This window comes from Mesocricetus auratus, unplaced genomic scaffold (genome assembly GCF_017639785.1).
Source record: "Mesocricetus auratus isolate SY011 unplaced genomic scaffold, BCM_Maur_2.0 Super-Scaffold_100004, whole genome shotgun sequence".
Lineage (NCBI taxonomy): Eukaryota > Metazoa > Chordata > Mammalia > Rodentia > Cricetidae > Mesocricetus > Mesocricetus auratus.
Window position 1 is genome coordinate 86,152,902 of NW_024429189.1, and position 27,996 is coordinate 86,180,897.

The following is a 27,996-nucleotide window of genomic DNA, read 5'->3' on the forward strand; positions in this document are numbered from 1 at the left end:
ATATACATGTAGTGGAAACACTCATGCACATAAAATAAAAATAAAAAGTTTAAAACTTTATTTAAAAATCCTTTTCTTTTTTAAAAATTTTTATTCACTTATATTTTATCTAGGAATGCTCTTGTATGTATACCTGCCTATCAAGAGAGGGTGTCAGATCCTATGATAGATGGTTGTGAGCCACCATGTGGTTGTTAGGAATTGAACTCAGAACCTCTGGAAGAACAGCCCTAAAAGTTCTTTTTCATTTAAGAGCATTTCATTTGTTTTGTTTCTGAGATGGGTTCCTATACTCAGGTAGGCTGTGAACTCACTCCAGAACTGAGAATGACCTTGAAGTTTGGGTCCCCCTGCTTCTCCCTAAGTGCTAGGGTTACAGTGGTGGGCCACTCCACCCTGCTTTGGGTCTGGAATCTGAGAGGGAACACCAATTCCTTCAGTGACACTCATAAAACAACTGGCTGTCCAGTGATGTTGCTGATCCTGGACTGTCCCCCGCATCCCAAAGGTGCAGTAACAGTCCTGTCCAGGTGGTAGACAGATTTTAAAATTTAGTGAAGCTGAGTATTTGCATTTAGTGAAGCATAAGGTGGCCTCAAACTGCTACTCTCCTGCCTAAGCTTCCAAGGGCTGGGACAGAAGTGTGTGCCCTGTGTCCAGCCAGAGTACAGGTTTCTAAGCAAGACTCCAGACCTAGGAATTCAGATATTACTCTAAATTTTCCACACTCACACCACAAGGGAAAAAAGAGAGACGATCTGATGCCAAGGCAGGTTTATTGGTTGTTTTACATGAAAGACTAAGAGTAACTTATGAACAACACAAATGCCCTCCTTTCCAGCCGCTTTTCTTTCTCTCTGTGCAAATATAATGGACCCAGATTTTATATCAAGGGAATAACAACAGAAACTAGCACCCCTGCTTTGCGAGGAAAATGGACAAAACCTTATGGTTACTGAAATATAAAGGAAATTGTGAGACAGAACCCTATAGCGGCATTACTTATTCTCTGCCTTCGATACAATACATACAAAATTCACAATTCAAGTAACATTTTAAAGTGAAAAGTACTGGTGAAATTGGGTGATATATTTTTTTAACCTATAATTAAGGGTTTTTAGATTTATTTCACTATAAAGGCCAAAAACCCAAACTGAACCCAAGCAAGCATAAAAAAACACAACTCTTTGTTTTTTTGGCGATGTTGCAGAGTGACCCAGAGCCTGTTCAGGCTGTATCAGCTCTACCATTCACAGGAACCGCCCACAATCCTCCCAGACACTGAGCCCAAGCATGTTCACTTCTCTAATCACCTAAACCAAACTATGACAATTAATTAATCAGGGAGTATTTCTGCATATACTGACAGAATCAGAAGCTTGACTTGGTCCATTATTTCACTTATTCCTTCCATTCTCATCCAGACACCAGGACGAAGCACTAAACCAAAGGCTACCATTTGCCCCTGTGGCTGAGACCTAACCACCCTACCCCCCCAGGAGGAACTTACAAGGACTCTGCAGGTAGAGCAGATGAGTCTCCTTCATGGACTCAGCAAACCTAAAATCCTAGAACAGATTGGGAGATGGGCTTATCCACGAGTCTGTCTTCTCTAGGGCTGGGCAGGGTGGAAGTGTAGACATCTCGGCTTTTTCGGGCAGATGGAAGGTGTTACTTGGTGCCACCCACGTTTCCTGAGGAAGAGGAGACACCGAGGTGTCTTGCTTTGGGTTTCGTAAAGCTCCCTTGTTTTCTACCAGCAGCAACTGCTCTATCTCCTCCTTCAAAGAAAAGTGTGACTGCAGCTCATGCGTGGGAGGCAGGGAGCAAGCTTTCTGGGTTCTCGGGTCTTCTGGCCCTGTGGACTCCCAACATACTGGTTTCTCAGAATCCTCGCTGGCTTTGCCTTCCTTCACGGGAGGCAGAGTATAAGACTTTGCAGTGGTTTGTTTAGACGCTTTATCCAAAAAACTCTCATCTTTGTAAGATTTGTGACTTAGAAAGCGTGGAGCTTTGTCCACGCCAGAAGTTTTACAAAACAAAAAGCCATTGACTCGGTCCTCTCTCCCTGATGTGCGAGTCCCTGGCTTCCTTGGGTGCAGCACGGGCCTTATGAGGAGACCCTGAGCATTCACTCTGTACTCTTGGGCAGCTCGCTCTCGCCGCTGCTTCTGGAAGTCCTGGAGCTGAAGGAGCTCCTCTGGCAGCTCCATACAGGCAGGCTTGGAAAGCAAAGAGGCACAGGTTTACAGGTTTACAGGTTTACATGGTCCCTAAAATCCCTCCAATTACCCATGAGGAAACTGGGCAAGTGAGTTTATCCAAATGTGCTCTTATAATGCCCTCTAGTGTTCCCAGTATAATACTACCTTTAAATTTTGATTGTATTGTTTTAAGTAATTTAAATATTTAAGAAAATTAAGTATTTAAGTGTGTGTGTGTGTGTGTGTGTGTGTGTGTGTGTGTAAATATAGGAAATGTAAGATTCCCAGCGTGGCTTAAATTGGCTTAGAAGGTGAGCTCTGTGGCCAAGTAGTGCTGGTGGACACCTTTAATCCCAGAAAGCATGAGGCAGTTGGGTCTCTGTGAGTTTGAGGCCAGCCTGGTCTACAGAGCTAGTTCCAGGACAGTCAGAGCTGTTACACAGAGAAACCATGTCTTGAAAAACAAAACAAAACAACAACAACAAAAAGTACACCCTCTGAAAAGATGTAATATCCAGGTACAGTCAGTGTATATGTGATCTCATGGGTATGTATTTGTGTGTGTGTGTATGTGTGCGCGCGTGCGCACGCGAATGGATGATTTCTCATGTGTATGGTAACTGGGATTCCACCATCTTTGTACAAGGTAGACAAGTACTCTACCAATGACCAACTTCCCAAGTCCTAGATTACAATGTTCCTAAAGTATGAATTTTCTAACTTTCTAAAATTATTCTGTTCAAATGGTAACATGGTTTTACATATTTTTCAGTATCTTTTTTGAGGGCAGGGTCTCACCATGCAGCCCAAAATAATATTATACTTACTATGTAACCCATACTTGCCTGGAACTCATCATACTCAGAAGGAGAGCCACTGGAGGACTAGAATTACTGTTATGGTATGTGCATATATTTTGGTGGAAGGCTTTTTTTGAGGCAGGGTTTCTCTGTGACTTTGGAGGCTGTCTGGAACTTGCTTTTGTAGACCAGGCTGGTCTCGAACTCACAGAGATCCTCCTGCCTCTATCTCCCAAGTGATGGGATTAAAGGCGTGCGCCACCACTGCCTGACTTGGAGTAAATTTTTGTTGATGTATGTTTAACACAGGGTCTCATGTAGCTCAGGCTGGCATAGAATTCACTATGTAGTTCCAGATGACCTTGACATTGTGATCTTCCTGTGTACTAGGATTATAGGTGTGAGCCACCATGCCCCGTGTATGTGGGCTTTATGCATTAGGCAAGCACTCTACCAAATGAGTTACATACCAGCTCTACTATCTTTTGTTTTGTTTCGAGACAGGGTTTGTTGTTGTTGTTGTTGTTAGTTTGTTTTTGTTTTTAGCTTTGGAGTCTGTCCTGGAACTCCCTCTGCAGACCAGGCTGGCCTCAAACTCAGAGATCCACCTGTCTCTGCTTCCTGAGTGATGGGACTAAACCGTGTGCCACCATGTACGGCTCTATCTTATTTATTTATTTATTTTTTGGTTTTTCAAGACAGGGTTTCTCTGTATTGTTTTGGAGGCTGTCCTGGAGCTCACTCTGTAGACCAGGTTATCCTGGAACTCACAGAGATTCACCTGCCTCTGCCTCCTGGGTGCTGGGATTAAAGGCGTGTGTCACCAATGCCCGGTACTTACTATTTTTAATTAAAAATCTGTCTTAGCCTGGCAGTAGTGGAGCACACTTTTAGTTCCAGCACTCAGGAGGCAGAGGCAGGGGTATCTCTGTGAGTTCGAGGCCAGTCTGGTCTACAGAGTGAGTTCCAGGACAGTCAGAGCTACACAGAGAGACCCTGTCTGGAAAAACCAAAGTTGGGGGTGTGGGGGTAGTAAAGTGAAAAACAGCAGGAGAAAATATAAGCTGATCTCTGGTCTCCATAATCTTAAGTGCAGGCTAGCTCTCCACATGTACAAACATGGATATACTATACAGACATGCATGCACAGGACACAGACACACACACAATGTATTAATGCCAACATGGTGGCACATGCTTGTAATCCTAGCACTTGAGAGGTGGTGGAGGCTAAGACTTTGCTGAAAAAACAAAATGAGGAGGTGGAGAAAAGGCTCATTGATTAAGAGAAATTGCTGCCCTTCAGAGGACCCAGGGTTTGGTTGCCAGCATCCACATGATGGCTAATTATCTATAACTCCACTTTCTCGGAATCTGCTGCCCTCTGCTGGTCTCCATCCATACCCCCATGCATGCATATACACATTCAGACACACACATATAGATAAAAGATAAATTTTTTAAAAGGTAAAAAGAGGGAGATGTAGGTTGTAGTTCAGTTGGCAGGATACATGCCTATCATAAATGAACCCTGAGTTTGATATGTAACATTACAAAAAAAACAGGACATGGTGGCATATGCCTACAACCCAGAATTGGGCAGATGAAGGCAGAAGGATCAGAAACTCAGTTACATAGCAAGTTCGAGGGATGCAGGGAATACATTGTTGAAGAAAGAAAGCTACCCCATGAAAATTGCTTTATTTGTGAAGAGTAGGTATTACAGTCAAATCTGGTGTCCTAAGACTGTAATCCTAGCTGCTCAATGAGGCAGGCCAGAGATCAAGGCCATCCTAGACAATGCAGTCAGACTTTTTCTTAAAATAAACAAACAAAAATTAGAAAGGACTGTGCAAGTCGTTCATTAGTAGAGGGTCTGCTGAGAACATATGAAGTATTGTGTTTGATCTCTGGCACTGCAAACATACAAGGGAGTCCCCAACCCAACAGTGGATAGCACTATGTGAGAAAGAGACAGTGAATTCAGAACACACAGAAAGCTGCACCTACCTCTGTGCCTGCAAGCCGGTCTGCAGAACCTTCTCGATAGGTGTTTAGGTACCCATCCACCAGTGTGGTTAAGTCTGACATCATCTCATCTAAGAGCACCAAGCGGAGTGGAAGCAAGTAGGTTGTTTCCAAGGCCAAGATTTTCAGTAAAGGGGGTAGAAGAGGTCTTGTCAACCACACTTCTGGATTCTCCTAGAGAAAGAAAACCATTTTTTTTTCCCAAGATAGGGTTTCTTTGTGTAAACCAGGCTGGCCTTAAACTTACAGAGATCTAGCCGGGCGTTGGTGGCACACGCCTTTAATCCCAGCACTCAGGAGGCAGAGGCAGGCGGATCTCTGTGAGTTCGAGGCCAGCCTAGTCTACAAGAGCTAGTTCCAGGACAGCCTCCAAAGCCACAGAGAAACCCTGTCTCGAAAAACAAAAAAAAAAACAAAAAACAAAAAACTTACAGAGATCTGCCTGCCTCTGCCTCCTGAGTGTGAGTGCTAGGATTAAAGGTGTGTACTACCACTGCCCAGCCATTTTTAATTAATAATAAGTAAAATTTAGCCAGGTGGTGGTGGCGCACGCCTTTAATCTGAGCACTTGGGAGGCAGAGGCAGGCAGATCTCTGAGTTTGAGGCCAGTCTGGTCTACAGAGTGAGTTCCATGACATCCAGGGCTACAGCCAGGAAAAACTAACTTAATTTAAAACATTGCCATTGCTGTCTACTACTTTCTATTTTCTTATTATCAGTAGCCCCTGAGAAAGTACATACACCTCACATATACAGTGTCTATGAGTCAGAGAAAAGTAGGGTTGGGAGGGAGGCTGGTGTATCAGGATTTCTCCCTCAAAGCCGGAGGATGCCGGCCAGTTACGTAGCTTGCCTACTATGTTTAGGAGCCTAGGTTTCCTTGCCAGTGCCACAAAAACCCACAAAGTTGGAGGGAGGGTTTGGGGCATAGTATAGGTCAGTGGTAGAGCACTTGCCTACGGTATACTAAGTCCTGAGTCACTCCCCAGCACCACTGAATGGAAAAATGCTAGAGTAAATAGATTTTAGCAATGACCAACTTTGTAGGTAATATATTCACAACCCAGGTTTACATGTAAGGATATTATGCAGTATGGTGGTTTGAAAGAAAATGGCCCCCAACGTGAGTGGCACTATTAAGAGGTATGAAGTTGTGTCACTATGGAGGTGTGCTTTGAGGTCTCATATGTGCTCAAGCCTCACCCAGGGTCTCAGGTCACTTCTTGATGCTTGCAAAATATAGAACTCTCAGCTACTTATCCAGCACCATGTCTGCCTTCATGCTGCCTTATCCCTCCATGATGACAATGGACTAAACCTCTGAAACTGTAATCACCCCATAAAATGTTTTCCTTTGTAAGAGTTGCTGTACTTGGGAGGCAGAGGTAAGTGGATCTCTGTGAGTTTGAGGCCAGCCTGGTCTACAGAGCGAGTTTCAGAGCAACCTCCAAAGCAATACAGAGAAACCCTGTCTCAAAAAAAAAAAAAAAAAAAGAGTTGCTGTGGTCACGGGGTCATAGTGTCTCTTCACAGCAACTGTTCCCTGAGACATTCATTAAAGAAAAATTTATGTAGCTTTCGGAAAAGCAACTAAAATGATTTTGGTTCCAATGTCCTAATTCAAATTTTAATACAAAATTTCCCCCTATCCCAACTTGAAAATGTATTTTAGAGTACTTTGTAATTTATAATCAACAAATCTGGCTTCTGGTTTCTATCCACTTGAAATCACAAACTGTTTCTCACTGGCACAGCTAATGCCCATGATTATACGACAGCTGTCACTTCTCTATTGAATAGACTAACAGTCCTGTGCAGAGCCCAGGAAGCTTAAATGACACATCTTTATTACTCACCTGAATAAGTTTTTGTCTCTCTTCTAAAAAGGAGAGATATTTAGGCGCAACTTTAAGGTGTCTGATTAAACTCTCTTGCAAAGTACTGATACAGTTGGGAAGGAAACCACCCGTTTCCACGGAAAACTGAAGGACATCAGCTACCTGAGGTGTGAAACAGAAAACAATCAATCTCCTAACAGCAAATGAAAATGAAACAACACACAGAAAACTATCTCATGTCAGAAATACCCTGAGACACGTTACCTGTAGGGGCTAGGATGTAGCTCTGCTGGTACCAAGCTTACCCAGCATGCCCCAGACCCTGGCCTCCACCCAAACAAAAACTAGACTTTCTGGTACACGCCTGCAATTCCATAGGTAAATTTAAAGCAGGTCAGTCAATTTATTTTGAAAAAAAAAAAAAAAAGCTAGGAGATAACATGGCTCTGCATTCTTTATTTACTTTTCTTTTTGTTATTACACCTTGGTGCCTTCAGAGTATGGGAAAACAAAGAATTTAAGATTTTTTTTCTTCAGAATAAAAAAGACAAGTTTATTGAATATACAACAAGGATACAGTAGGCAGGACAAAGGCAGCAGAGCTGGCTGCTCAAAAACTACCGGTCACTGGCAACGTTTTGGTAGAGAACATGAATAAAACCAGGAATTGCTATCCTGGGCTGGGGAGATGGCTCAGTGAGTAAAGCGTGTGCCATGTGTGTAGGAGAATCTGATCATATCTCCAGAACCCACATAAAGCAAGATATGGCAGATAGGGTTCCTATCTGTAATCCCAGTGCCGCTAGGGCAAATGAGGAGGATTCCCAGGAGCTCACAGGCCAGCTAACCTGGTGTGTGCAGTGGTGAGCGGCCAGAGACTGTTACAAGTGCAAGGACCCACACCCAAGGCTGTCCTGACCTTCCCGTGCGCACACAGTCCCTCTGCGCCTGCACTCTCGTGTACAGAGATTTTAAAAAGCTGCAACAGTAATTTATATGGATGCCACAGGCTAAAAGACTCCACCCTATCTATGTCTATGCTGGGTATGGTGGAGCTTGCCAGTGTCCCAGTGTTTGGGAGGTGGAGGCAGGAGAATCAGGAGGTGGTGCGCACCTATAATTCCAGCCTAGTCTACAGAGCGAGTTCCAGAACAATCTCCAAAACAATACGTGTGTGTGTGTGTGTGTGTGCACTAAGTATATGCCTGTTGCCTGAGGAGGCCAGAAGAGGATACTAGATCCTCTGGAACTGGCGTTATGGAGAGCTGTAAGCCACTATGTGGTTGCTAAGAACCAAACTCTTAACCATGAGCCACCTCTAGTACTTTTTATGTATGTGTAGGTGTCTATTATTAGTGCATGCATATGTATATACAGATGTTTGCATCTAGATGTGTACGTGAATATTGTACTTTGACTATTCTCTTGAGGCAGGGTCTCTTTCTGAACCTGGGGCTTGTGGTTTCTCAGCCAGGTTGGAAGTCAGCAAGCCTCAGAGAGCTTGCTGTCTCTGCCTCCCTCAGAGCTGGGGTTACAGATGTTTACGGGACACTCAGCTTGTTTTGTGGCTGCTGGGATCCAAACTTCAATCCTCAATCTTCATCATTATACAGCAAGTATTTTTAACTGAGGAACCATTTATCCAATCTCTCTCTCTGTCTCTGTCTCTTACACACACATACACTCCTCCCTCCCCAACTCCCCTGAGACAGGGCCTTATGCAGTCTAGGCTGGTCTTGCACTCACTGGCCTTGAAATGCCGAATCCTCCTGCTTCCTACCTACAGAATGTCATACTTTGAAGAGGGAGAAAGGAGACATAAACCAACAAATGTAAGTGGCTACTAGCTACTAAAAATGCAATGGGGTCAGGAGGTGAAGAATTAGTAGTTCAGAATCATCCTTGGCTACATATAGAGTTTGAGATCACGGCTCCATGAACCTCATCTCAAAAAACAATCAAAACCCCACTAAAGATGGTGGGCTTGGTAGAGCAAACCCATAATCCCAGCACTGGGGATGCAGAAGAAGGTGGGTAGCTGCAAAGCTGAGGCCAGACTAGGCTCCAGAGCAAGAATCCAGACCTACACAGAGAAACCCAGCCCAAAGGTCTTCTTAAGCAAGGGAGCAGCCACTCCCAGAAAACCTCTAAAAATATTTATGCTGAAAAAAAAAAAAGCCAGGTGGTGGTGGCACATGCCTTTGATCTCAGCACTCGGGAGGCAGAAGCAGACCAATCTCTGTGAGTTTGAGGATAGCCCAGTCTATAGAGTGAGTTCCAGGACAAGCTCCAAACCTACAAAGAAACCCTGTCTGGAAAAGCAAAACAAAAAAACTTATGCTGATGGCTTCATGGGAACAATGAAGACTCCTCTGAGACTTCTGGAGTAAGCATGGCACAAAGGCAGTGTCAATACTGCAGACTGAAAGACTCTACGAGAGGCCCAAAGCAACTGAACACATAAGAAATGTACAAGCTCTGTAAGCACAGACACGAAGAGTAAAACCACTCACATATTTAAACAAGAAACGGAACGTAGGAATTGATCCTCAAAAATAACAGTCAATCCCTGGCACCAAAGGGAAAAAAGAAAGACCAAGGAAAGGGAGGGAAGAAAGAAGCAAGAAGAGAAGGCAAGAGGAAAATCATACGGGGCAGTGGTTTTAGCACTTTCACAGTGAGTTTTAAGAGCAAGGCTAGGCAAGGTATTTCTCATTTCCTTCAGGTCACTTGCAGGAGTCCAATCAGATCTCATCAAGTTAGTATTTTAAGCCAGATAGGTTTTTTTTTTTTCATTTCTAAGAAATAATTTATTCAGTGGCTGGAGAGATGGCTCAGTGATTAAGAGCTGCTCTTCCAGAGGACCCGGATTCAAATCCTAGCACCCACATGGCGGCTCACAACGATCTATAATGAGATCTGATGTCCTCATCTGGCCTGCAGGCATGCATGCAGACAGAACACTGTATATATAATAAACAAATAAATCTTTTAAAAAAATTTATTCACTGTTTTTTTTATTTTTTCACTTTATTTTATTTTATATGCATGTTTTTATATGTGTTTATATGCATGTATTTGTACCATGTATGTGTGCCTGTGAGGTCAGAAGAGGCCATCAGTCCCCTGGAACCAGTTACTGATGGATATGTGGGCCCTGGGAACAAAACTCAGGTCCTCTGCAGCAACAAGTGCTCTTACTCACTAGTCATCTCGCTAGCCCCATAAACAGGGTTTTATTGTTTTTAAGGGATATAATAGCCTGAACAACTATACCCTGGGGTAAACACATGCTAAACGAGAGATGTTTTTATTCACTTCATATTAAGTCTCCACATCAGACTTCTGAATGACCTTTAACTTCCTTAGGTTTCTGAATGTCGTGGTATACCCAGCTTCTGTCTTACTTTTACAGTTGTAGAGCAAAAAGAGAAGACTTCCTGCTAAATGATTCTTTTTTTTTCCGAGACAGGGTTTCTCTGTATTGTTTTGGAGGCTGTCCTGGAACTCGTTCTGTAGACCAGGCTGGCCTCAAACTCACAGAGATCCTCCTGCCTCTTCCTCCCGAGTGCTGGGACTAAAGGTGTGCACCACCAATGCCCGGCTTCCTCCTAAATGATTCTAAGTAACTTTCTCTATAATTTCTATAGTTCTTACATGTCATATACATAATTCATGTAAGAAACAGGTAGGAATGGGCACCAGTAAAAATAGGTTCAATTATTTTTTTAGGGTCTCCCTGTGTAGCACTGGATGATGTGGAACTCGCTCTATAGACCAGACTGGCCTTCAGCTCACAGAGATCCATCTGCCTCTGCTTCTCAAAGCCTGGGAGTAAAGACCTGTGCCACCGCACCTGGCACAATCACTTCTTAGACGGGAAATCTTTTCTACTAGGATCCATGTGTTCTGGCTTGACTCCAGCATTACCCTTCATACCTGCGTGTCAAAGACATTGTTCAGCATGATTCCATACTGATGTGACAGGCAATCAGAAAGCCATCGACAGTCATGGATGACCTAAGGAGTCAGAAGATAGAGACAGGCATTAGAACCTGGCCTCTGCCTTATTACTTCAGGAATCAGCTTCTATACCCACCTTTAAGATTCTCTTGTCTTCTAAGATCATCTTGAGTCCGTTGTTAAAAGCACGAGTTCCCAGAAGGAAAATATCAAACAAGTAAACTCGGCTGTTTGTGGCCACCTACGACAGACAATACCATGGGGAGAGACAAGATCAGAGGAGGGATGAAAATGGTGAGCATCCTCACTGTTAAGATGGCAGCAGTCGCCGGGCGGTGGTGGCGCACGCCTTTCATCCCAGCACTCGGGAGGTAGAGGCAGGCAGATCTCTGTGAGTTCGAGGCCGGGCTGGACCGACAGCCTACAAAACAATACAGAGAAACCCTGTCTCGTAAAAACCAAAAAAAAGATAGCAGCAGTCATTCAAGTGGTATTTAGGAAAAACAGCTTTAAATTGATCCTAAATTTAAAGATACACTGGATCTTAGGGTGTGCCTCTGTGGTGGAACTTGCTTAATATGAGAGAAGTTATGGGTATCTCTGATTTTCTACTGATATCTTTGATACTGATACTGCAATAACTAAGATTAAAGAAGAAACAATTACCCACTGGCCTTTTTTTTTTTTTAAGAATAAATGAGTAATAGAAGAATGGATATTCCAAGAGCTTGGGTTGTAGCTCGGTGAAAGATAGCTTATCTATGATATAGGAGGCTCTAGGTTCAACCCCAGTACTTCCAGCAAAAGGAAAAAAGAAAAAGGAAACCAATAATAGACATTCTAAGTGACTTCTTGAGTGACAGAAATAAGACTGCTAAAAATATATATACACTGGGAATTGGTGGTGCATGCCTTTGATCCTAGCACTTGGGAGGCTGAGGCAGGCAGATTTCTGTGAGTTCGAGGCCAACCTGGTCTATAGAGTGAGTTCCAGAACAAGCTCCAAGGAAATACAGAGAAACCCTGTCTCAAAAAACAAAACAAAACAAAAATACACACACATACACACACACACACACACACACACACACACACACGCACACGCACACGCACACGCACACACGCATGGTCATGTGTGGTGGTGGCAAATGCCTTTAATCCTAGTACTTGGGAGTCAGAGATAGGTAGATCTCTGAGTTCAAGACCAGCCTGGGCTACAAAGTAAGCTCCAGGACAACCGATGTACATGCATATATGTATGTGTGCATTGGTAAGTGCATATATATGTACATGTATATATACATATCCATATATTCATGTGTGTGTGTGTGTGTGTGTGTATACATACAGAGTATTTGGGAAGTGTATATAGGAGGAATATGGTTCAAAGGCTAGCAGATACAGAAGTGAATTCAAGGCCAAACTAGTCTCCATAAGACCATTCCAGATACAAAATCAAAGAAAAATTTCAATTTAGAAAAGATCTTTCACCTGAAGCCAACAGAGTTTCCCATGGCGACACACATTAGTTCCTTCTGCGGCCACACTCAGGACACTCTGCTTCTTGATGTGGAGCATCTGTTAAGAAAAGGAGGACACCTTTAATCCCAGTACTCGGGAGGCAGAGGCAGAGGCAGAGGCAGGCAGAGCTCTGAGTTCAAGGTCTGCAGAATTCCAGGACAGTCGGGGCTACACAGAGAGAAACCCTGTCTCAAAGGGAGAGGTTTGGGGAAGTAGATGTGGATGTGGAATGTCCTTCTGTATGCTGCGAATGTGTGTTACTTTTATTGGTTGATGAATAAAGCTGTTTTGACCAATGGCCAAGCTGAATAGAGCCAGGCAGGAAATCCAAACAAAGATGGGGAAAGAAAGGCAGAGTCAGGGAGATACCATGTAGCCAATGAAGAAGCAGGATGTTAGGTAAGAAGCCATGAGCTTCGTGGTAAAATATAGACTGATAGAAATGGGTTAATTTGTAAGAGAGTGTTAGCCAGTAATAAGCCTGAGTCATTGGCTAAGCAATTTTATATTTAATATTAGCCTCTGAGTGATTATTTCATAAGTGGTTGCAAGGTCCAGCAGGTGGAAGAGAAACTGGCCCAGTGGAACTGGGAGAGACAGAGAAAAACTTATAACTACACATGGCACCCAAACTTTTTACAAGAGTTTCCACGTAAAACCTGACAAAATCTCAAAAAGGGATTCTAAACATAAAACAACAGAGTTATGCATGGCTTCTTAGTAGCAGCATTTTCTCTAGTTGGCTCTGCTTGCTAGCGGCAAGAAGAAAAATGGCTCCTTTGAGAGACAGCTTCCTGACTCAGGGTTACCAGCAAAAACTGCATGGCTCTTTGAAGATTCCCTGCTACCAAACACTTAAACCGCAGAGGTTGGTGATACAAATGACTCCTGCCAGAACCTCCACTATGAAGCTACTACACTCTCAGGAAGCCAAGGAATGGGGTGGAGCCAGCTGCTTTAGGCCTAGCCAAGCCTGCTTAGCATTTTAAAATACTCTCCTGGTCACAAAAGGATTATAGATATACAATAAGAACAGATTCAGAAAAAAAAGGCCTCTAAATGGGTCGTGTTTGATAGATGTGCATGGGCTTGGGAGAGAGAGGATAGAGGATAGACAGTCAAAGATAAAAACAATAATTTAAGGACAATAAACTGAGGATCTTTTTTTTGTTGTTTTTTGGTTTTTTGTTTTTCGAAATAGGGTTTCTCTGCAGCTTTGGAGGCTGTCCTGGAACTAGCTATTGTAGACCAGGCTGGTCTCAAACTCAGAGATCCTCCTGCCTCTGCCTCCCGAGTGCTGGGATTAAAGGTGTGAGCCACCAACATCCTATTAAACTAAATTAACATATATAAAGATAAGAAACTGTGGATTCCTTTCAAGCTAATATGTTTTAATCAAATAAGACCCCTTGCAATGGTGGTTCAGGTAATCCAACACCCACAACAACTTCAGGATTGCTGACTGAGGTGGACCAAGCACTCAGGGTACCTCAATTAGGACTTGACCATAATTCTAAATTTCATGATATTTTGAGGCTAACAACCACAAAATTTAACCTGAGTGATAAACACTGGGCTTGGGGGGGGTGGTTGAGAAAGGTCACGGTGGTAGTACACACCTTTAACCCCAGCTGAGACAGAGTTTCTATGCAGCCCTGGCTGTCCTGGAACTCACTCTGTAGACCAGGCTGGCCTCAGACTCAGACCTACCTGCCTCTGTCTCCTGAATGCTGGGATTAAAGGAGTGTGCCACTACCTCCAGGAAATTTTTTTCATTGTTTTAAATTTACAATTTTGACTAACACAAACCAGAGTTTGTTTGGCTTACACATATAAATTACCACTGAACATATTTGCTCCTCAATTCACTTTTGGCAGAAGTATAAAAATATAACTGGAAGATAAATCACTCAGACCCCAAATGTTAATGAAAAAAAAAACAGCAAAAAGTCAGATCTCCCTTTAAAGACATATATATGACAGGCATGGTGCTGCCATCTGTCTTCCCAGCTACTCTAGAAGCTAGGGCAGGGTTGAGTTGGAAGACAGGCTGAGAAAATTATGGAGACTTTGTCTCTGAATCAATAACAAATTAAAATGGAATGTCAGTGACTTTCCTGAAGTCCACCTTCGAACATGAGAATTACTTCATTTTCTTAACTTCATTGAGATAATACCTAAACACCAACTTGAACAGTCCTTTGAAAATGTGAGTCAGCTGGGCACTGGTGGTGCACACCTTTAGTCCCAGCACTAGGGAGGCAGAGGCAGATAGATCTCTGTGAATTTGAGGCCTGCCCGGTCTCCAAAGCTACACAGAGAAACCCTGTCTCAAAAAAAAAAGTGAGTCAGGAGCTGGGTGTGGTGATGTCCTCCTGTAATCCATGGGATCAGGAGACAGGAGGATCAGGAATTCAAGATCAACCTCAGCTACACAGAGAGTTGAGGCTGCAGAGGGTATAAGAGACCCAGTTTTAAAAATCAAGTTGCTAGCTGGGCATGGTGGCTCACACCTATAATTCTAGCACTTGGGAGGCAGAGATAGGCCTGAGTTTGAGGCCAGCCTAGTCTGTAGAATGAGTTCCAGAACATCCAGGGATACACAGAGAAACATCTTGACAAACAAAAAAACAAAAACAAGGGCTGGAGAGATGGCTCAGAGGTTAAGAGCACTGACTGTTCTTCCAAAGGTCCTGAATTCAATTCCCAGCAACTATGTGGTGGCTCACGACCATCTGTCATGAGATCTGGTGCCCTCTTCTGGCCTGTAGACATGCAGGCAGAATACTGTACGCATAATAAATAAATAAATAAATCTTTTAAAAAAATCCAATTGTTATCCCTAAATAAGGTTGGCCAGCCTGGCATGGTAGTACCCCCTGATCTTACTCTGAAGGGGCTGAGGTAGGAGGTAGATCTGAGTTCAAAGCCAGGATGGAATATTTGCTAGAGCCTCTCAAAAACAGTAAATAAGGCCGGTGAGATGGCTCAGGGGGTAAAAGTGCTTGGTGCCAAAGCCACAGAGAAACCCTGTCTCAAAAAACAAAACAAACAAAAAAAAAAAGATAGGAGAAGTGCCCAGAAGCTTTGGGTCAGCTATCCTGGAGTAGACAGCACAGTAGCAGAAACCAAAGATACCCTGCCTCAAACATCGTGGAAGGTGAGAGCTGACTCCTGAAAGATGTCTGCTGACATTCACACATACCCCACGACACTCATACCTGCACACACACACACACACACACACACACACACACACACACACACACACACACACAAAGGTAAATTCTAAAACCACCAAAGGGGCTGGAGAAATAGTTCAGCAGTTGAATGCTTGCTGCTCTTGAGGAGGATCTGGGTTTGATTTCTAGTCCCCACATGGCAGCTCACAACCATGTGGAACTCCAGTCCCAGAGGGTCTGATGCCCTATGCTGGATTCCATAGGCATGGTGTGAATGGGATGCACAAGCATACATGTAAATGAAACGTCCTTACACACTAATAGAATACTTTAAACTGTTTAAAAAATAAAACTACCACCGGGCGGTGGTGGCGCATGCCTTTCATCCCAGCACTCGGGAGGCAGAGGCAGGCGGATCTCTGTGAGTTCGAGGCCAGGCTGGACCAACAGCCTCCAAAACAATACAGAAAAACCCTGTCTCGTAAAAACCAAAAAAAAAAAAAAAACTAAAACAAAAAAAAAACCAAAAAATTAAACTACCAAAATATTCTGTTAATAAGGGAAAACATCAAAGACCTTAAAATCAATTTGTAAGACACAGACCAGTATCTAGACAGATGATCACATTGTAAATGATTGACAGTACTTACCGCAGCACCAAACTTCTGCTGGAACTGATCAATGACTGTGTATGTCACCTCCTCTTCCTCTACGAGAAGGATGGCATTGAATATGTCTGTCCCTCTTGTTAACTTTTAGACATTCTCCTTATCATTCAGCCCTCACACAATCACACATGGTGAGTACTAATTACTACCCTGTTTGTCAACAGAATAAACCAGAGTCCCACCAAGAATATTACAATCTGAATGAATGGTCTAGTATGTCCTGGCATAGCCCAGTACTTCCTAGGTTTATATACTGAATACCTTGAGCCCTTTCTGAAAGGATTCATTTATTATTATGTAGGCATGTGTATGGTGTTCTGGATGTGTGAACATATGCACACACGGATGTGGAGGTCAGAGACAACTTTGTAGAGCTGGTTCTCTCCTACCTTTATGTGGATGCTGGGGATTGAACTCAAACCACCCAGCAAGCATCTTTACCCACTGACCCATCTTGCCTACCCTAGTCAAGCACTTTAAAAAGATATTTCATAAAAAAAGTAACGGTTTAAAATAAACGAGTTCTGGAAGAGGAGTAATATAGACACTGTTGGAGTTTTATTTCTTGCTAATTATTATTATTAGTATTATTTTGTTCTTTGAGATAGGGTCTCATGTAGTTCAGGCTTGCCTTTAACTCAATAAGTAGCTGAGAATGCCTTTGAACTTCTGATCTCCCTGCCTCTACTGGGGGTGGAACCAAGGTCATCATTAACGTGAGGAAAGTATCCTGTTAACTGAGCTGCATCCCTAGACTGCTGTTGGTTTTCGATCCATTTAGCCAATGACTCTTGGGGCAGCAAGCTCTAGAGGTGGTCTTGTCTGCATACATGACTGCTTAAGAGCTGAGGGAGAGGTGTTGCACTCTCCCCTCTCTCCCTTTCTCCCCTCTCCCCCTCTCCCCTGTCTCCCTCTCTCTTCCTCTGTCCCTCTCTTCCTCTCTCTTCTCTCTCTCTCCCTCTCTCTCTCTCTCTCTCTCTCTCTCTCTCTTTCTCTCTCTGTCTCTCCCCCCCCCCCCCACTCAATCCCTGACTAATTCACTGAACTCCTGGTCAGGTCCCCAAAACCTTTTCTACATGAAGTTTTTCTCATCTGTTTTACACAACTGCCTCCATACTTGCAGATGCTAAGGTTCAAACCCCTAACATCACCTTTGATTCCTCTTTATCTTCTCACACCCCTACCTATCTAATTTGTCAATATATCCCATGAGTTCCACATTTAACGCACATCTAGAAGTACAGCATTTCCTACCTGATCTACTGTTACCACTGGAGTCTAGGGCATTGTCCTTATGGGTTGTGAAGGCACTTACACTGCAGAGCCTGAGTTCAATGGCGGATCACATGGTGGAAGGAAAGGAGCCCTTCCTTCCAGCTGCCTCTTAGCGCCACATGCATGCCATGGACTCACACATCCCCACGCACAAATAAATGTAACTCAATACTATGTAACTCAATACTTAGAAACATAAGCCAGGCGCTGGTGGTACACACTTTTGATCCCAGCACTCAAAGGCAGAGGCAGGCAGATCTCTGTGTTTGAGGTCAGCCTGATATATAGAGTTCCTGGACAGTCAGGGCTATACAAAGAAACCCTGTTTCAAAACACAGTTTGAGGCTAGCCTGGGGTACAGAATTAATCCTGGGCTATAGGAGTGAGACCCTATCACAAAACAACAAAAACTAATCAATTTAAAAATTGGGCATGGTGGCAGGTGGATCTCTATAAGTTCAAGGCCAACTTGGTCTACATAGTGAATTCCAGGATAGCCAGAGCTATATACTGAAATCCTTTCTTTAAAAAAAAAAAGGAGCCTGGAGTGTTGGCTTTTTTTTTTTTTTTTTTTTTTTTTGAGACAGGTGTCTCTGTAGTGTTGGACCTTGTCCTGGAACTCACTCTGTAGACCAGGCTGGCCTGGAACTCACAGAAATCTACCTGCCTCAACCTCCCGAGTGCTGGGATTAAAGGTGTGCGCCACCATGGCCTGGCTGTGGTACTTGTTTTTAATCCTACCACTTGGGAAATTGATGCCCACCTCACTACATAAGGAATATCACAGCAGCCAGAACTATTCGTGACTCAAAACAACAAAAAGCATTTCTCATGATATCCAAGTAGGTCACTGCCTCCCCTCCTTTAGGCCTTTATGTAAAAGTTACTTCTTTAGCAAGACCTGCTCTGGACACTCAAAACTTTGAAAGCACACGATCCACACACTTACTGTCCTGCTATTTCTCTTTCCCTGCATTTGGTAATAGAGTACTAGCATTCTATATATTTTACTCATGTTTTTCTTTTTTGAGACAGGGTCTCATATGCCCTAAGCTGTCTTTGAACTTGCTATGCAGTCAATTCTATCTTTGAACTCTTGATCCTCTTCTTCTACCTCTTAGTGATGGGATTACAGATGCAGCACCACACATATTTCCTATTCCTTCAGCTTACCTAGCATCTTTTGTATCAGAGCTCAATGAGGGCAGCATCCCCAATCCTAGTACACAGTATGTATTCCCATGTCAAGTAAAAACATAATTTATAATACTTACCTTAATTCACAATTTTTATTGTGAGGCACAATAAAAATAGCCTAGCAAATTCAGAGTTCCAGTACTCACCTGATGGACAGTATTTGAGGTCACTGAGTAGAGAGCTGCTGGGTGCCTCTGGTGCAGGTGAAGTGGGCTCACATACAGTTAAGTCTTCGTCTTTCATTTTCTCCATTCCAGCTCTTTCTGTGTTTATGCTATCCTTACAAAAAAATCACATTCAGGTGAACCTGTCCTTTGTTACTGATGCTGCGTATAGATCTCCCTACTCATTAACAGCAAGACTGTAGTCCATGTCTACACTGCTCACATCGACACTGGAAGTGTCATTCAGAGGCAGCCACACTGGCCTGCTTGTTTTTACTGAGAAGCAGTAGAGTTAGAGTTAAGTCTTTCTCCTCTACTGTGCTCACTTAGAAAATCCCACAGTGAAGAAACTATCTCGTAATACCTAACAGAAGACGCCCTTTCTCCCGATGCACCTTGCTCTGCTTCATCCATTAGTTCCACTGAAAAACAAACAAGATTTTCAACAGTTTCGACTGGAAAGCCACTAGCTAGTCCAGCCCCCCCACAGAGTCCCCAACTGTATACTATAAACAGGGGTTGAAAGGAGAAAAAAACAAGTTCGTATATACAGTACTGAAGACAAGACAAATTCTATTTTATTTCAAATGCCTGAACCAGGCAGAGAAGTGAGTTTTCCATGGCAGATTCCAATTAGTGATCAGGGAATACAAAACTTACCATTCAAAATCTCATGCCCAAAAAACATTTTCACTCCTGGAACACTGCGGCCTGTCTCTACATTCTTCACTGTGATAGAAAATAACTCTCTGGTTAATAATGCATATTATCTTCCCCCAAACTACAAGAAACTGTGAAGTCTCTTAAAATTACTGAAATGAGTTTTATAAAAATCCTTTCTTTATGGACTGGAGAGATGGCTTAAAAGTTAAGAGCACTGGCTGCTCTTTCAGAGGACCTGAGTTCAATTCCCAGCAACCGCATGGTGGCTCACAACCATCTATAATGAGATCTGGTGCCCTCTTCTGGTGTGCCAGCATACATGCAGGCATAACACTGTCTACATAATAAATAAATCTTTTTAAAAATCCTTTCTTTCCCAAAGAAATGTAGAGTCAGTTAGATTACAGAGCTACACCCTACAAATGAATAATAAAGAGTAAACCTCAGAATGTTCTCAAAACAATAACAACAACAAAACAACAGAAAATGTTTAAAGAACCAGGTGTAATGTTTATAGGCCTTTAAACCCAGAACTTGGGAGGCAGAGCCAGACAGATTTCTTGAGTTCCAGGACAGCCTGGTCTACATAGTGAGTTCCAGTCAGCCAAGGCTACATAATGAGACCCTGTCAAAAGGAAAAAGAAAAGAAACTTAAAAAAAAATTCTGGGTTTAAAGACATGTGCCAGTCAGGCAGTAGTGACATCCACCTTGAATCCCAGGACTTCAGAGGCAGAGGCAGCCAGATTTCTGTGAATTTTAGGCCAGCCTGGTCTACAGATGAGTTCCATGATGGCAAGAGCTTTTACACAGAGAAACCCTGTCTTGAAAAAACAAAAACAAACAAAAAACCAAACAAACAAAAACAAAGAGAAAAGAAAAAAACCCTGCCTCAAACAAAAGATATGTGCCACTACACCTGTCCTATGTGGGGTAAGGGCTTGAACCTCAGGCTTTCTGTGTGTTAGGCAAGAACTGTACCAACTGAGCTACAACCCCGGCCCTAGTTTGGGTTTTTGACACAGGTTCTCAGGTATTCCAGGCTGACTGAGAACTCATTATGTAGTTGAGACTGGCCCTGTTGAGACTTCCGATCTCCAATCTTCTTTTTGTCTGTGACAAATTAATCCTTTACATTGTGATTTTTTCCTCTGTTGAAGCCAAAATCAATTTCAATAACACGATTTCAATATTCATATAAACAATAATTAACAGAAGTTCCCAATTTTTTGTTTTGTCTTTTTTTTGAGACAGGGTTTCTCTGTATTGTTTTAGAGGCTGTCCTGGAACTTGCTTTGTAGACCAGGCTGGCGTTGAATTTACAGAGATCTGCCTGCCTCTGCCTCCTGAGTGCTGGGATTAAAGGCATGTGCCATCAATGCCCGAAGTTCCCAATTTTTAAAACTATATGTTGAAAATTACCACCCTCAAGGCCAGAGAGAGATGGCTCAGCAGTTCAGAGCACTGGCTGCTCTTCCAGATGACCAGGATTTGATTCCCAGCACCTATACAACTCACAGCCATCAGCAACTCCTGGGGTCCCATCTTCTCTGTCCTCTGTGGACACCAGGCATACATATGTCACACCGACACACATGCAGACAAAACACTCATTAAATAAATAATAAAAAAGAAATTTCTACCATAATGTCAATGAGAGTACACAACTGAGGACCAACCAACACAGGTAGCCATGTTGCTCTGCTGGGGAATAGTATTCTAATATTTTTCTCAAACCTTTTTAAAAATAGGAACACCACTGCTCTCCCAGCTGCTAATGCTGCCCACAACCATTACCCACACACAGTGCTAATCTCTTAAAGAGGCAGAGGAGTATGACTAATAGACTCAAACCGTTTTTCAGGACAACAATCTTGTTAGGATCCACATGCTGGAGCACGCCCTCGAAGATGCCAGAAACCAATGTGAGTTTCACTCTTCTCCACAAAATGTGGTTGAGGAAATGGTAGTCACTGCTTGGATCCATGCTCTTTGATTCCAAAAGCAGACTTCAAAGAATCTTCATTAATTCAAACACTTGAAAATTAACAAAGAGATAGTTATTTTGAAAATCTATTTTGATCTGGGTATGGTGGTGCACTTCTTCAATCCCAGAAGACCGAGGTCAAGGTGGTTTCTGACTTCAACAGCTTGCTTTACATAGCAAGTTTTAGGCCAGCCAGAGAGACCCTGTCTCAAAAAAAGTTTTTTTATTGTTTTTTAAAGATTTTAGGTATTTAGTATATGGTGTTCTGCCTGCACACATGCCTGTATGCCAGAATAGGGCACCAGACCTTACTATAGATGGTTGTGAGCCACCATGTGGTTGCTGGGAATTGAACTCAGGACCTCTGGAAGAGCAGTCTTAACCTCTGAGCCATCTCTTCAGCACCATTGACTTTTTTGTTGTTTTGTTTGTTCTTGGTTTTTCGAGACAAGGTTTTTCTGTAGCTTTGGAGACTGTCCTGGAACTAGCTCTTGTAGACCAGGCTGGTCTCAAACTCACAGAGATCCACCTGCCTCTAAGTGCTGGGATTAAAGGTGTGTGCCACCACCACCACCACCACCACCACCACCACCACCACCACCACCACCACCACCTGGCTGTTGTTTTTTGAGACAGCTTTTTTCTGTGTAATAGCCCTGGCTGTCCTGGAACTCACAGATCCAACTTGCCTCTGCCTCCTAAGTACTGAGACTAACGGTATCTGCCACCACTGTCCAGTGGTGCATTTCTCCAAATTTCAAAGGCAGTGGTTCTCAATCTATGAGTTTTGATCCCTTTGGGTGGGGGATGGGGTCAAATGGCCCTTTTATAGGGGTTGGATATCAGATATTTATGTTATGATTCATGACAGTAGCAAAATTAGTTATGAATTAGCAACAAAAACAATTTTATGGATAAGGTCACAACATGAGAAATTGTATTAAAGGGACATGGCATTGGGAATGTTGAGAACCACTGTTCTAAGGGATAAGAATAATAGTTTGGTTTTGTTCACTATTTTAGAATGCTAAGCACAATTTTATTTATTTTTACTTTATGTATAAAGGTGATTTGCCTCTATGTATGTCTACACACATCAGTTTAGTGCCTGAGGAGGCCAGAAGAGGATGCCAGATGCCCTGAAACTGGAGTTACTGATGGTTGCTGGGAACTAAAGTTGTGTCCTCACAAGAGATCTTAAGCACTGATCTGTCCAGCCCCACAAGTTTAATTCATTTGTGGGAAACTCAAAACTGTAGGGCTATGGGCAAGACAAGATTAGCTGTTTTGTTTATAAAATGGGTATGGTCAGTGAATTATGTGGAAGAGAGGAAGTTGAAAGATTTTAAGAGCCAGAAGGGATGGATGACATCAAGGAAACAGTGTCTTCTAGACACAAGGGGACTAAGGAACATATAAACTCACAGACTATGCACAGAGTCTGCACAGGTCCAAGATGGATGGGGTCCCAGCGTTGATAAGGAAAATGGACATGAGCTCTCATCTCTAACTAAGAAATCTATCTCCAGTTGACAACTGCTTACAATGGAAAAATCACCTTCTTCAATAGAGCTTCATTGGTTATGCAAACCACATTTGAGGGCAGACTCTGTGTCCAGTAGAACATGGCCTACAAAAAAGGAACTACTTTCTGATACTGCTTTGTCTGGGAATTCTTTACCTTACTGGACGTCCCCCCCCCCAAAAAAAAAACAGGGTTTATTTGTGTAGTTTTGGAGCCTGTCCTGGAACTCTCTTTGTAGACTAGGCTAGCCTCTAACTCACAGAGATCCACCTGTCTCTGCCTCCTGAGAGCTGGGATTAAGGGTGCAAACCACCACTGCCCAGCCTCTTTACTGAACTTTTGCTTGTCTATTATGGTTTCCAATTTTGTTTTTATGAACTTTGCATGTTTCTTGTCCTTTCTGTTTGTTTTATTGTTTATTTACCTGTTTTTTGCTTTGTAGTTGTATTTTTGAGATAGGGTCTCACTATGTAACTCTGGCTGTCCTGGAATTCACTATGTAGACCAGGTTAGCCTCAATCTCACTGAGATCTGCCTGCCTCTGCCTCCCAAGTGCTGGGGTTAAAGGTGTGTGTGTGTGTGTTTTTTTTTTTCTACAGAGAGGGAAAGAAGGTATGGAATTGGAAGTGTGGAAAGGTAGGGAAGATCTAGGAGGAGACGAGGGAGGAGAAATCATGATCAGAATATATTGTGTGAAAAAAAAATTTTCAATTTAAAAAATGGGCATGGTACCTCCTTTCTCATCAAAATTAAATAGAGGCTTTTTACTTATTTTAGTGAGATAAAGTCTTAATGCATAGCTGTGGCAGGCATAGAATTTGCTATAAAGATCAGCCTGGTGTGGAGCTCAGAGATGTAGCTGCCTCTGCATCCTGGATGCTGCAATTGAAGACATATGCTACGTCTGGTTCTCACTGAGTCAACTTCCCAGCTCCCAAGTGTTTTTGTCTGTTTATATTGGTGATGCTGGGTACTGAACACAGAGCCTTACACACACTAAGCAAGCATTCTACCACTGAGATACATCCCTAGCCCCAATATTGTGGTTATTATTTAGAAGGTTTTTTAAAGGATTTATTTATTATGTATACAGTGTTCTGCTTGCACATATGCCTGCATGCTAGGATACAAGATCTCATTCCAGATGGTGGTGAGCCACCATGTGGTAGCTGGGAATTGAAGTCAGGACCTCTGGAAAAGCAGTCAGTGTTCTTAACCTCTGAGCCATCTCTCCAGCCTTAATTTTAAAAGTTTTAATTTATTATTATTATTGTTATTATATTTTTTGAAACAGAGTCTCACTGTGTAGCCCTAGAACTCTTTGTAGAACAGGTGGCCTAGAACTCACAGAGTATGCTTTAGAGTACTGGGATTAAAGTCATGTACCATCACACTGGGCTTTTATTATTGTTATTTTATATGTATGGGTGCTTTGTTTGAATCTATGTCTGTGAGTCACATGTATGCAGAGCCCTTGGAGGCCAAAAGAAGCTGAAGTTACAGATGATGTAAGTCACCAAATGAGTACTGGGAACTGAACACAAAAGTTCTCTACAGGAGTAGTCTTTAGCCCCAGTATTCTTTTGTGTGACTTTTCAAGACAGGGTTCCTCTGTAACTGGCTTTGTAGACCAGGCTGGCCTTGAACTCACAGAGATCCGGCTGCCTCTGCCTCCCAACTGCTGGGATTAAAAGTGTATGCCACCACAGCCAGCTATATTTTTATACTTTAAGGAAGGGCTCTCAATAATATTGATATCTGTGACAACCAGAACCATATCTACAGATGAGAAAACAGAGGATCACTCTCTGTTTTATTCCTTTGAGAGATAGTTTCTCACTGAGACTGGAGTCTTCTTGTCTCTATTCTCCATAGCACTGGGATTCAGGCTTGTGTGTGGCCATGACAGCTTTCTAGGTGGGTGCTTGGAACTGAATTCAAGTTTCATTTTGAGCAGTACGCTCTCTTACTCACTGAGCCATCTCTGTAGCCCTAGGACATAGACAATACACACTAACAAGGCTAGGATGTTCAAAATTGAAAAGTTATGAAATCCTTAGGAAGGAAGAAAATTAGAGACAGGCCCAATGTGGCAGCAGAAAGCTGCTCAGCAGTGAAGGGTGCTTTGTGTCTTTCAGAGGGCCTGAGCTTGGGGGTTTCCCAGAACCCACATTTGGTGGCTCACAACTCCTCAATTCCAGCTCCAGGGTTAGGGTGCCCTCTTCTAGTCTCCAATGGTGAGAACACACACATCTCTCTCCCACACAAATACCTTTTTGTTTGTTTTATTTTTTCAATACAGGTTTCTCTGTGTACCCTTAGCTGTCTTGGAACCTACTCTGTTAAACTAAACTGGCCTCAAACTCAGATCTGCCTGCCTCTGCCTCCTGAGTGCTGGGATTAGAGGTCTGCACCACCATTGCCTAGCACACAAACACCATTTTTTAAAGGTTAAAACAAATCAGAGAAAAAAACCCACATAGAAAGGAAATTTTCGTTATTCCTTTTTGTTTTTAGACAGGATCTTCCTCTGGCTGGCCCGAATGCCCTATCTAGACCATGGTGACCTTGAACTTGCAAAGATACTTCTGCCTCTGCTTCCTCAATGCTGTGGTTATAGACATCAGCCACCAGACCTAACACAAAGGGTTATATTGGACACAGTCATCAAAATTTGTATTAAAAATTAGGAAGAAAAAAGGTGAAGATGAAGAGATGAGTTTCTAGGCCTACTGAGAAAGGGGTTATGTATGTGTCAGAGAAAGGGCTCTCGACTGCCGTATTCAAAATGTTACCATCAGCATAGGAAGGCTGATGGCAGATGGCGTAAGACAAGAGGGGTTAATTAGGAAAACAACTGAGTCACACTAGAGATTCAGTGGTCAGGGAAGCCTTGGGGACTCAGGCTGAGCAGCAATGGCGTAAGTAACTTTGAAGCTGGGTGCCTAAGGTGATTTGAGAAAGATGCTAAGATATTTCGGTACTGAGTAATAGTGATGAGGATTCCTTCCATCTCTCAATCTGGTTCCAAACAAAGGGTGATGGCGGCAGGAGAACCGCTGCTTCACTTGAGGGTGCATACTCACATGAGGCTTTTAACTTTTTCTCTAGAGCACACAAAACATCCATAAGAATAAAATTCGAGTTGGGCAGTCAGTGGTGGTGCAAGCCTTGAATCCCAGCATTCGGGAGGCAGAGGCAGGCAAGTATCTGAGTTCGAGGTCGGTCAGCCTGCTCTACATAGCGAATTCCAAGGCAGTCAGGAGTACACAGAGAAGCCCTGTCTCAAAAAACAAAACCAGAGGGGGGAGGGGAGGGACGGTGAGGGAGGGTACGAGAGGGTGAGGGAGAGAGTGAGAGGGGGGAGAGAAAGAGGGAGAAGGTGAGAGGAAGAGGGGGAGAGGGGGAGAGGGCGCAAGACCAGCGTGGAGGCTCAAGTGTGTAACTCCAGCCATTTAAGAGGCTGAGACCAGCCAGGGCTCTTTTGGGGAAAAAAAATTTTCCCCGATTCTGGGAAGGGTTTTATGGACCCAGGCTGGCCTCGAACTCGCTATGATGAAGCATAAACTAATCCTGCAGCCCCCACCTCCTGGGATTAGAAGCATAGTATCCATGAGTGGCAAAAAAAAAAAAAAAAAAAAAAAAAAACCTTCTTGGAGCCAGGTGGTAGTGGCCCACGCCTTTAATCCCGGGACTCTGGAGGCAGAGGCCAGCCTGGTCTACGGAGTTGAGTTCCAGGACAGCTAGTACTGTTATACAGAGAAATCCAGTTTCGAAAGTCCCCTCCCCCAACAAAACCAAAACCTTTGAACAGAATTTCCCAGTATTTCTTGGGCTTTGCTCAATTTACAACTTTCGTGCTTTCACTTAACAAGGTCTGGCTCAGTTTAAAAGTCCTCATTTTTAAAACCAGAAAAATTTCAAATAAATAAATGACAGTCCCTGCTCAAGATATTCAATCTCCTTCACCTTCTCACCTTTAGGGTCCTCTACCACCCACCCCAATACACACCCCCAGACAAAGAAGTTTGGGAAACCAGGACCTTAATTTCAGTCAGATGGTGAGTTCCTTGAATTGAAGAGGGACTACTGTTAAAGAAGAAATCTGGGAGTTAACCTTGGCACAGCCTTGACACAAACCGGATAAAAGCTCGCTACGCCAGCCGCTGAAACCGCAGCGCCTACTACGCCGCGGGGCGAACGATTTGCGGCTTTCCGGAGGAGCCAATCAGCTTGCTGCCCTGAGCCTGCGCCCAGCGCTCCTCTACCACCAATCGGCGTGCGGTCCCCAGCGCAACACTAACCAAATCAGTGGCCTGGGGAGGGGCAGTGGGAGTGGGAGAAGGAGGGGGCGAGGAAAAAGAAGGGAGACACAGAGAGAGCAGGAAAGTCTGCGCTAGGCCCGGTCTGGGGATCAGGGTTTGTTTCTCTCAATTCCTGTCACCTGTCGGGTGGGATTCCTTGGAGTTAGAGACCTCAGAGAAACCTGTGGGTTGCGCTGTGAGTCTGCCTCCGGTTTGTCTGAAAACGGTGGCCCCGCAGCACTGCCCTTTTAACCGTGTTGGCTAGCGCCCCAGTGGCATCGCCGTTTTAAGGCCGGCGGCACCTGCGGTTCCGGGGGCGGAGTCTGTCTCCCTTTGGACTCCCGCAGCCGCCGGGCTGATTCATTCCGGGCTCGATCGCCAAGCTTTGACGTTGGCGCCTGCGCAGGGCGCGGCCTCGCTCCCGATTGGCTGGTATCGGGCCGCCCTCCCCCGCGCGCCACCCCTCGTTTCCCTCCCCGGGCCGCAAGAGAAACAGTGCCCTCTCCCTTCTTGACCCCTGGCCCTTCCCTCCCCCTTCCCTCCTGCCGCAGTAGCTTCTGGCGCAGCCGCTCCCGGAGGAGCTCCCGCCGCGGTGATGGGGTCTCGGGCCTCCACATTACTGCGGGACGAAGAGCTCGAGGAGATCAAGAAGGAGACTGGCTGTGAGTTCGGGTTGGGG

At 43.7% G+C, this 27,996-nt stretch overlaps 2 protein-coding genes across 6 annotated transcripts in view; one reads left to right on the top strand and one right to left on the bottom strand.

Annotated features, from left to right (window-relative positions):
• Positions 1-759: 759 nt before the first annotated feature.
• Positions 760-27,709, bottom strand: Exd1 (exonuclease 3'-5' domain containing 1). Of its 5 annotated transcripts, none has more exons than XM_021230802.2 (12): positions 27,458-27,709; positions 21,356-21,538; positions 19,501-19,569; positions 19,205-19,262; positions 18,823-18,950; positions 16,187-16,245; positions 12,325-12,411; positions 10,970-11,074; positions 10,810-10,890; positions 6,889-7,032; positions 5,015-5,206; positions 760-2,222 (listed from the first exon to the last, which is right to left on the bottom strand). In XM_021230802.2, the coding sequence occupies exons 2-12, from the start codon at positions 21,486-21,488 to the stop codon at positions 1,569-1,571; spliced, it is 1,710 nt and encodes a 569-aa protein (XP_021086461.1). In that variant the 5' UTR covers positions 21,489-21,538; positions 27,458-27,709; the 3' UTR covers positions 760-1,568. The 5 variants fall into 5 exon arrangements, with proteins under 5 accessions (XP_021086461.1, XP_012973333.1, XP_005064777.1 ...); XM_013117879.3 differs by lacking the exon at positions 27,458-27,709 and adding an exon at positions 27,131-27,226; XM_005064720.4 differs by lacking the exon at positions 27,458-27,709 and adding an exon at positions 27,057-27,192.
• Positions 27,710-27,771: 62 nt separating this feature from the next.
• Chp1 (calcineurin like EF-hand protein 1) overlaps positions 27,772-27,996 on the top strand; it is a 32,399-nt gene continuing 32,174 nt past the window's right edge. The window contains exon 1 of the mRNA XM_005064719.4: positions 27,772-27,979. Within this exon, the coding sequence (XP_005064776.1) occupies positions 27,913-27,979 (67 nt within the window). The 5' untranslated portion in view covers positions 27,772-27,912. The remainder of the gene's footprint in view (positions 27,980-27,996) is intronic.

Bases quoted from the DNA above. Each gene is read 5' to 3' on its own strand.
- Exd1 (XM_021230802.2), bottom strand. From the start codon at position 21,488: ATGGATCCAAGCAGTGACTACCATTTCCTCAACCACATTTTGTGGAGA. The intron at 12,412-16,186 runs GTAAGTACTGTC...TTTTCTTAACAG, and splicing joins AGCAGAAGTTTGGTGCTGCG to ATGCTCCACATCAAGAAGCA. The intron at 5,207-6,888 runs GTGAGTAATAAA...TTCTTTCTCTAG, and splicing joins AGAGACAAAAACTTATTCAG to GAGAATCCAGAAGTGTGGTT.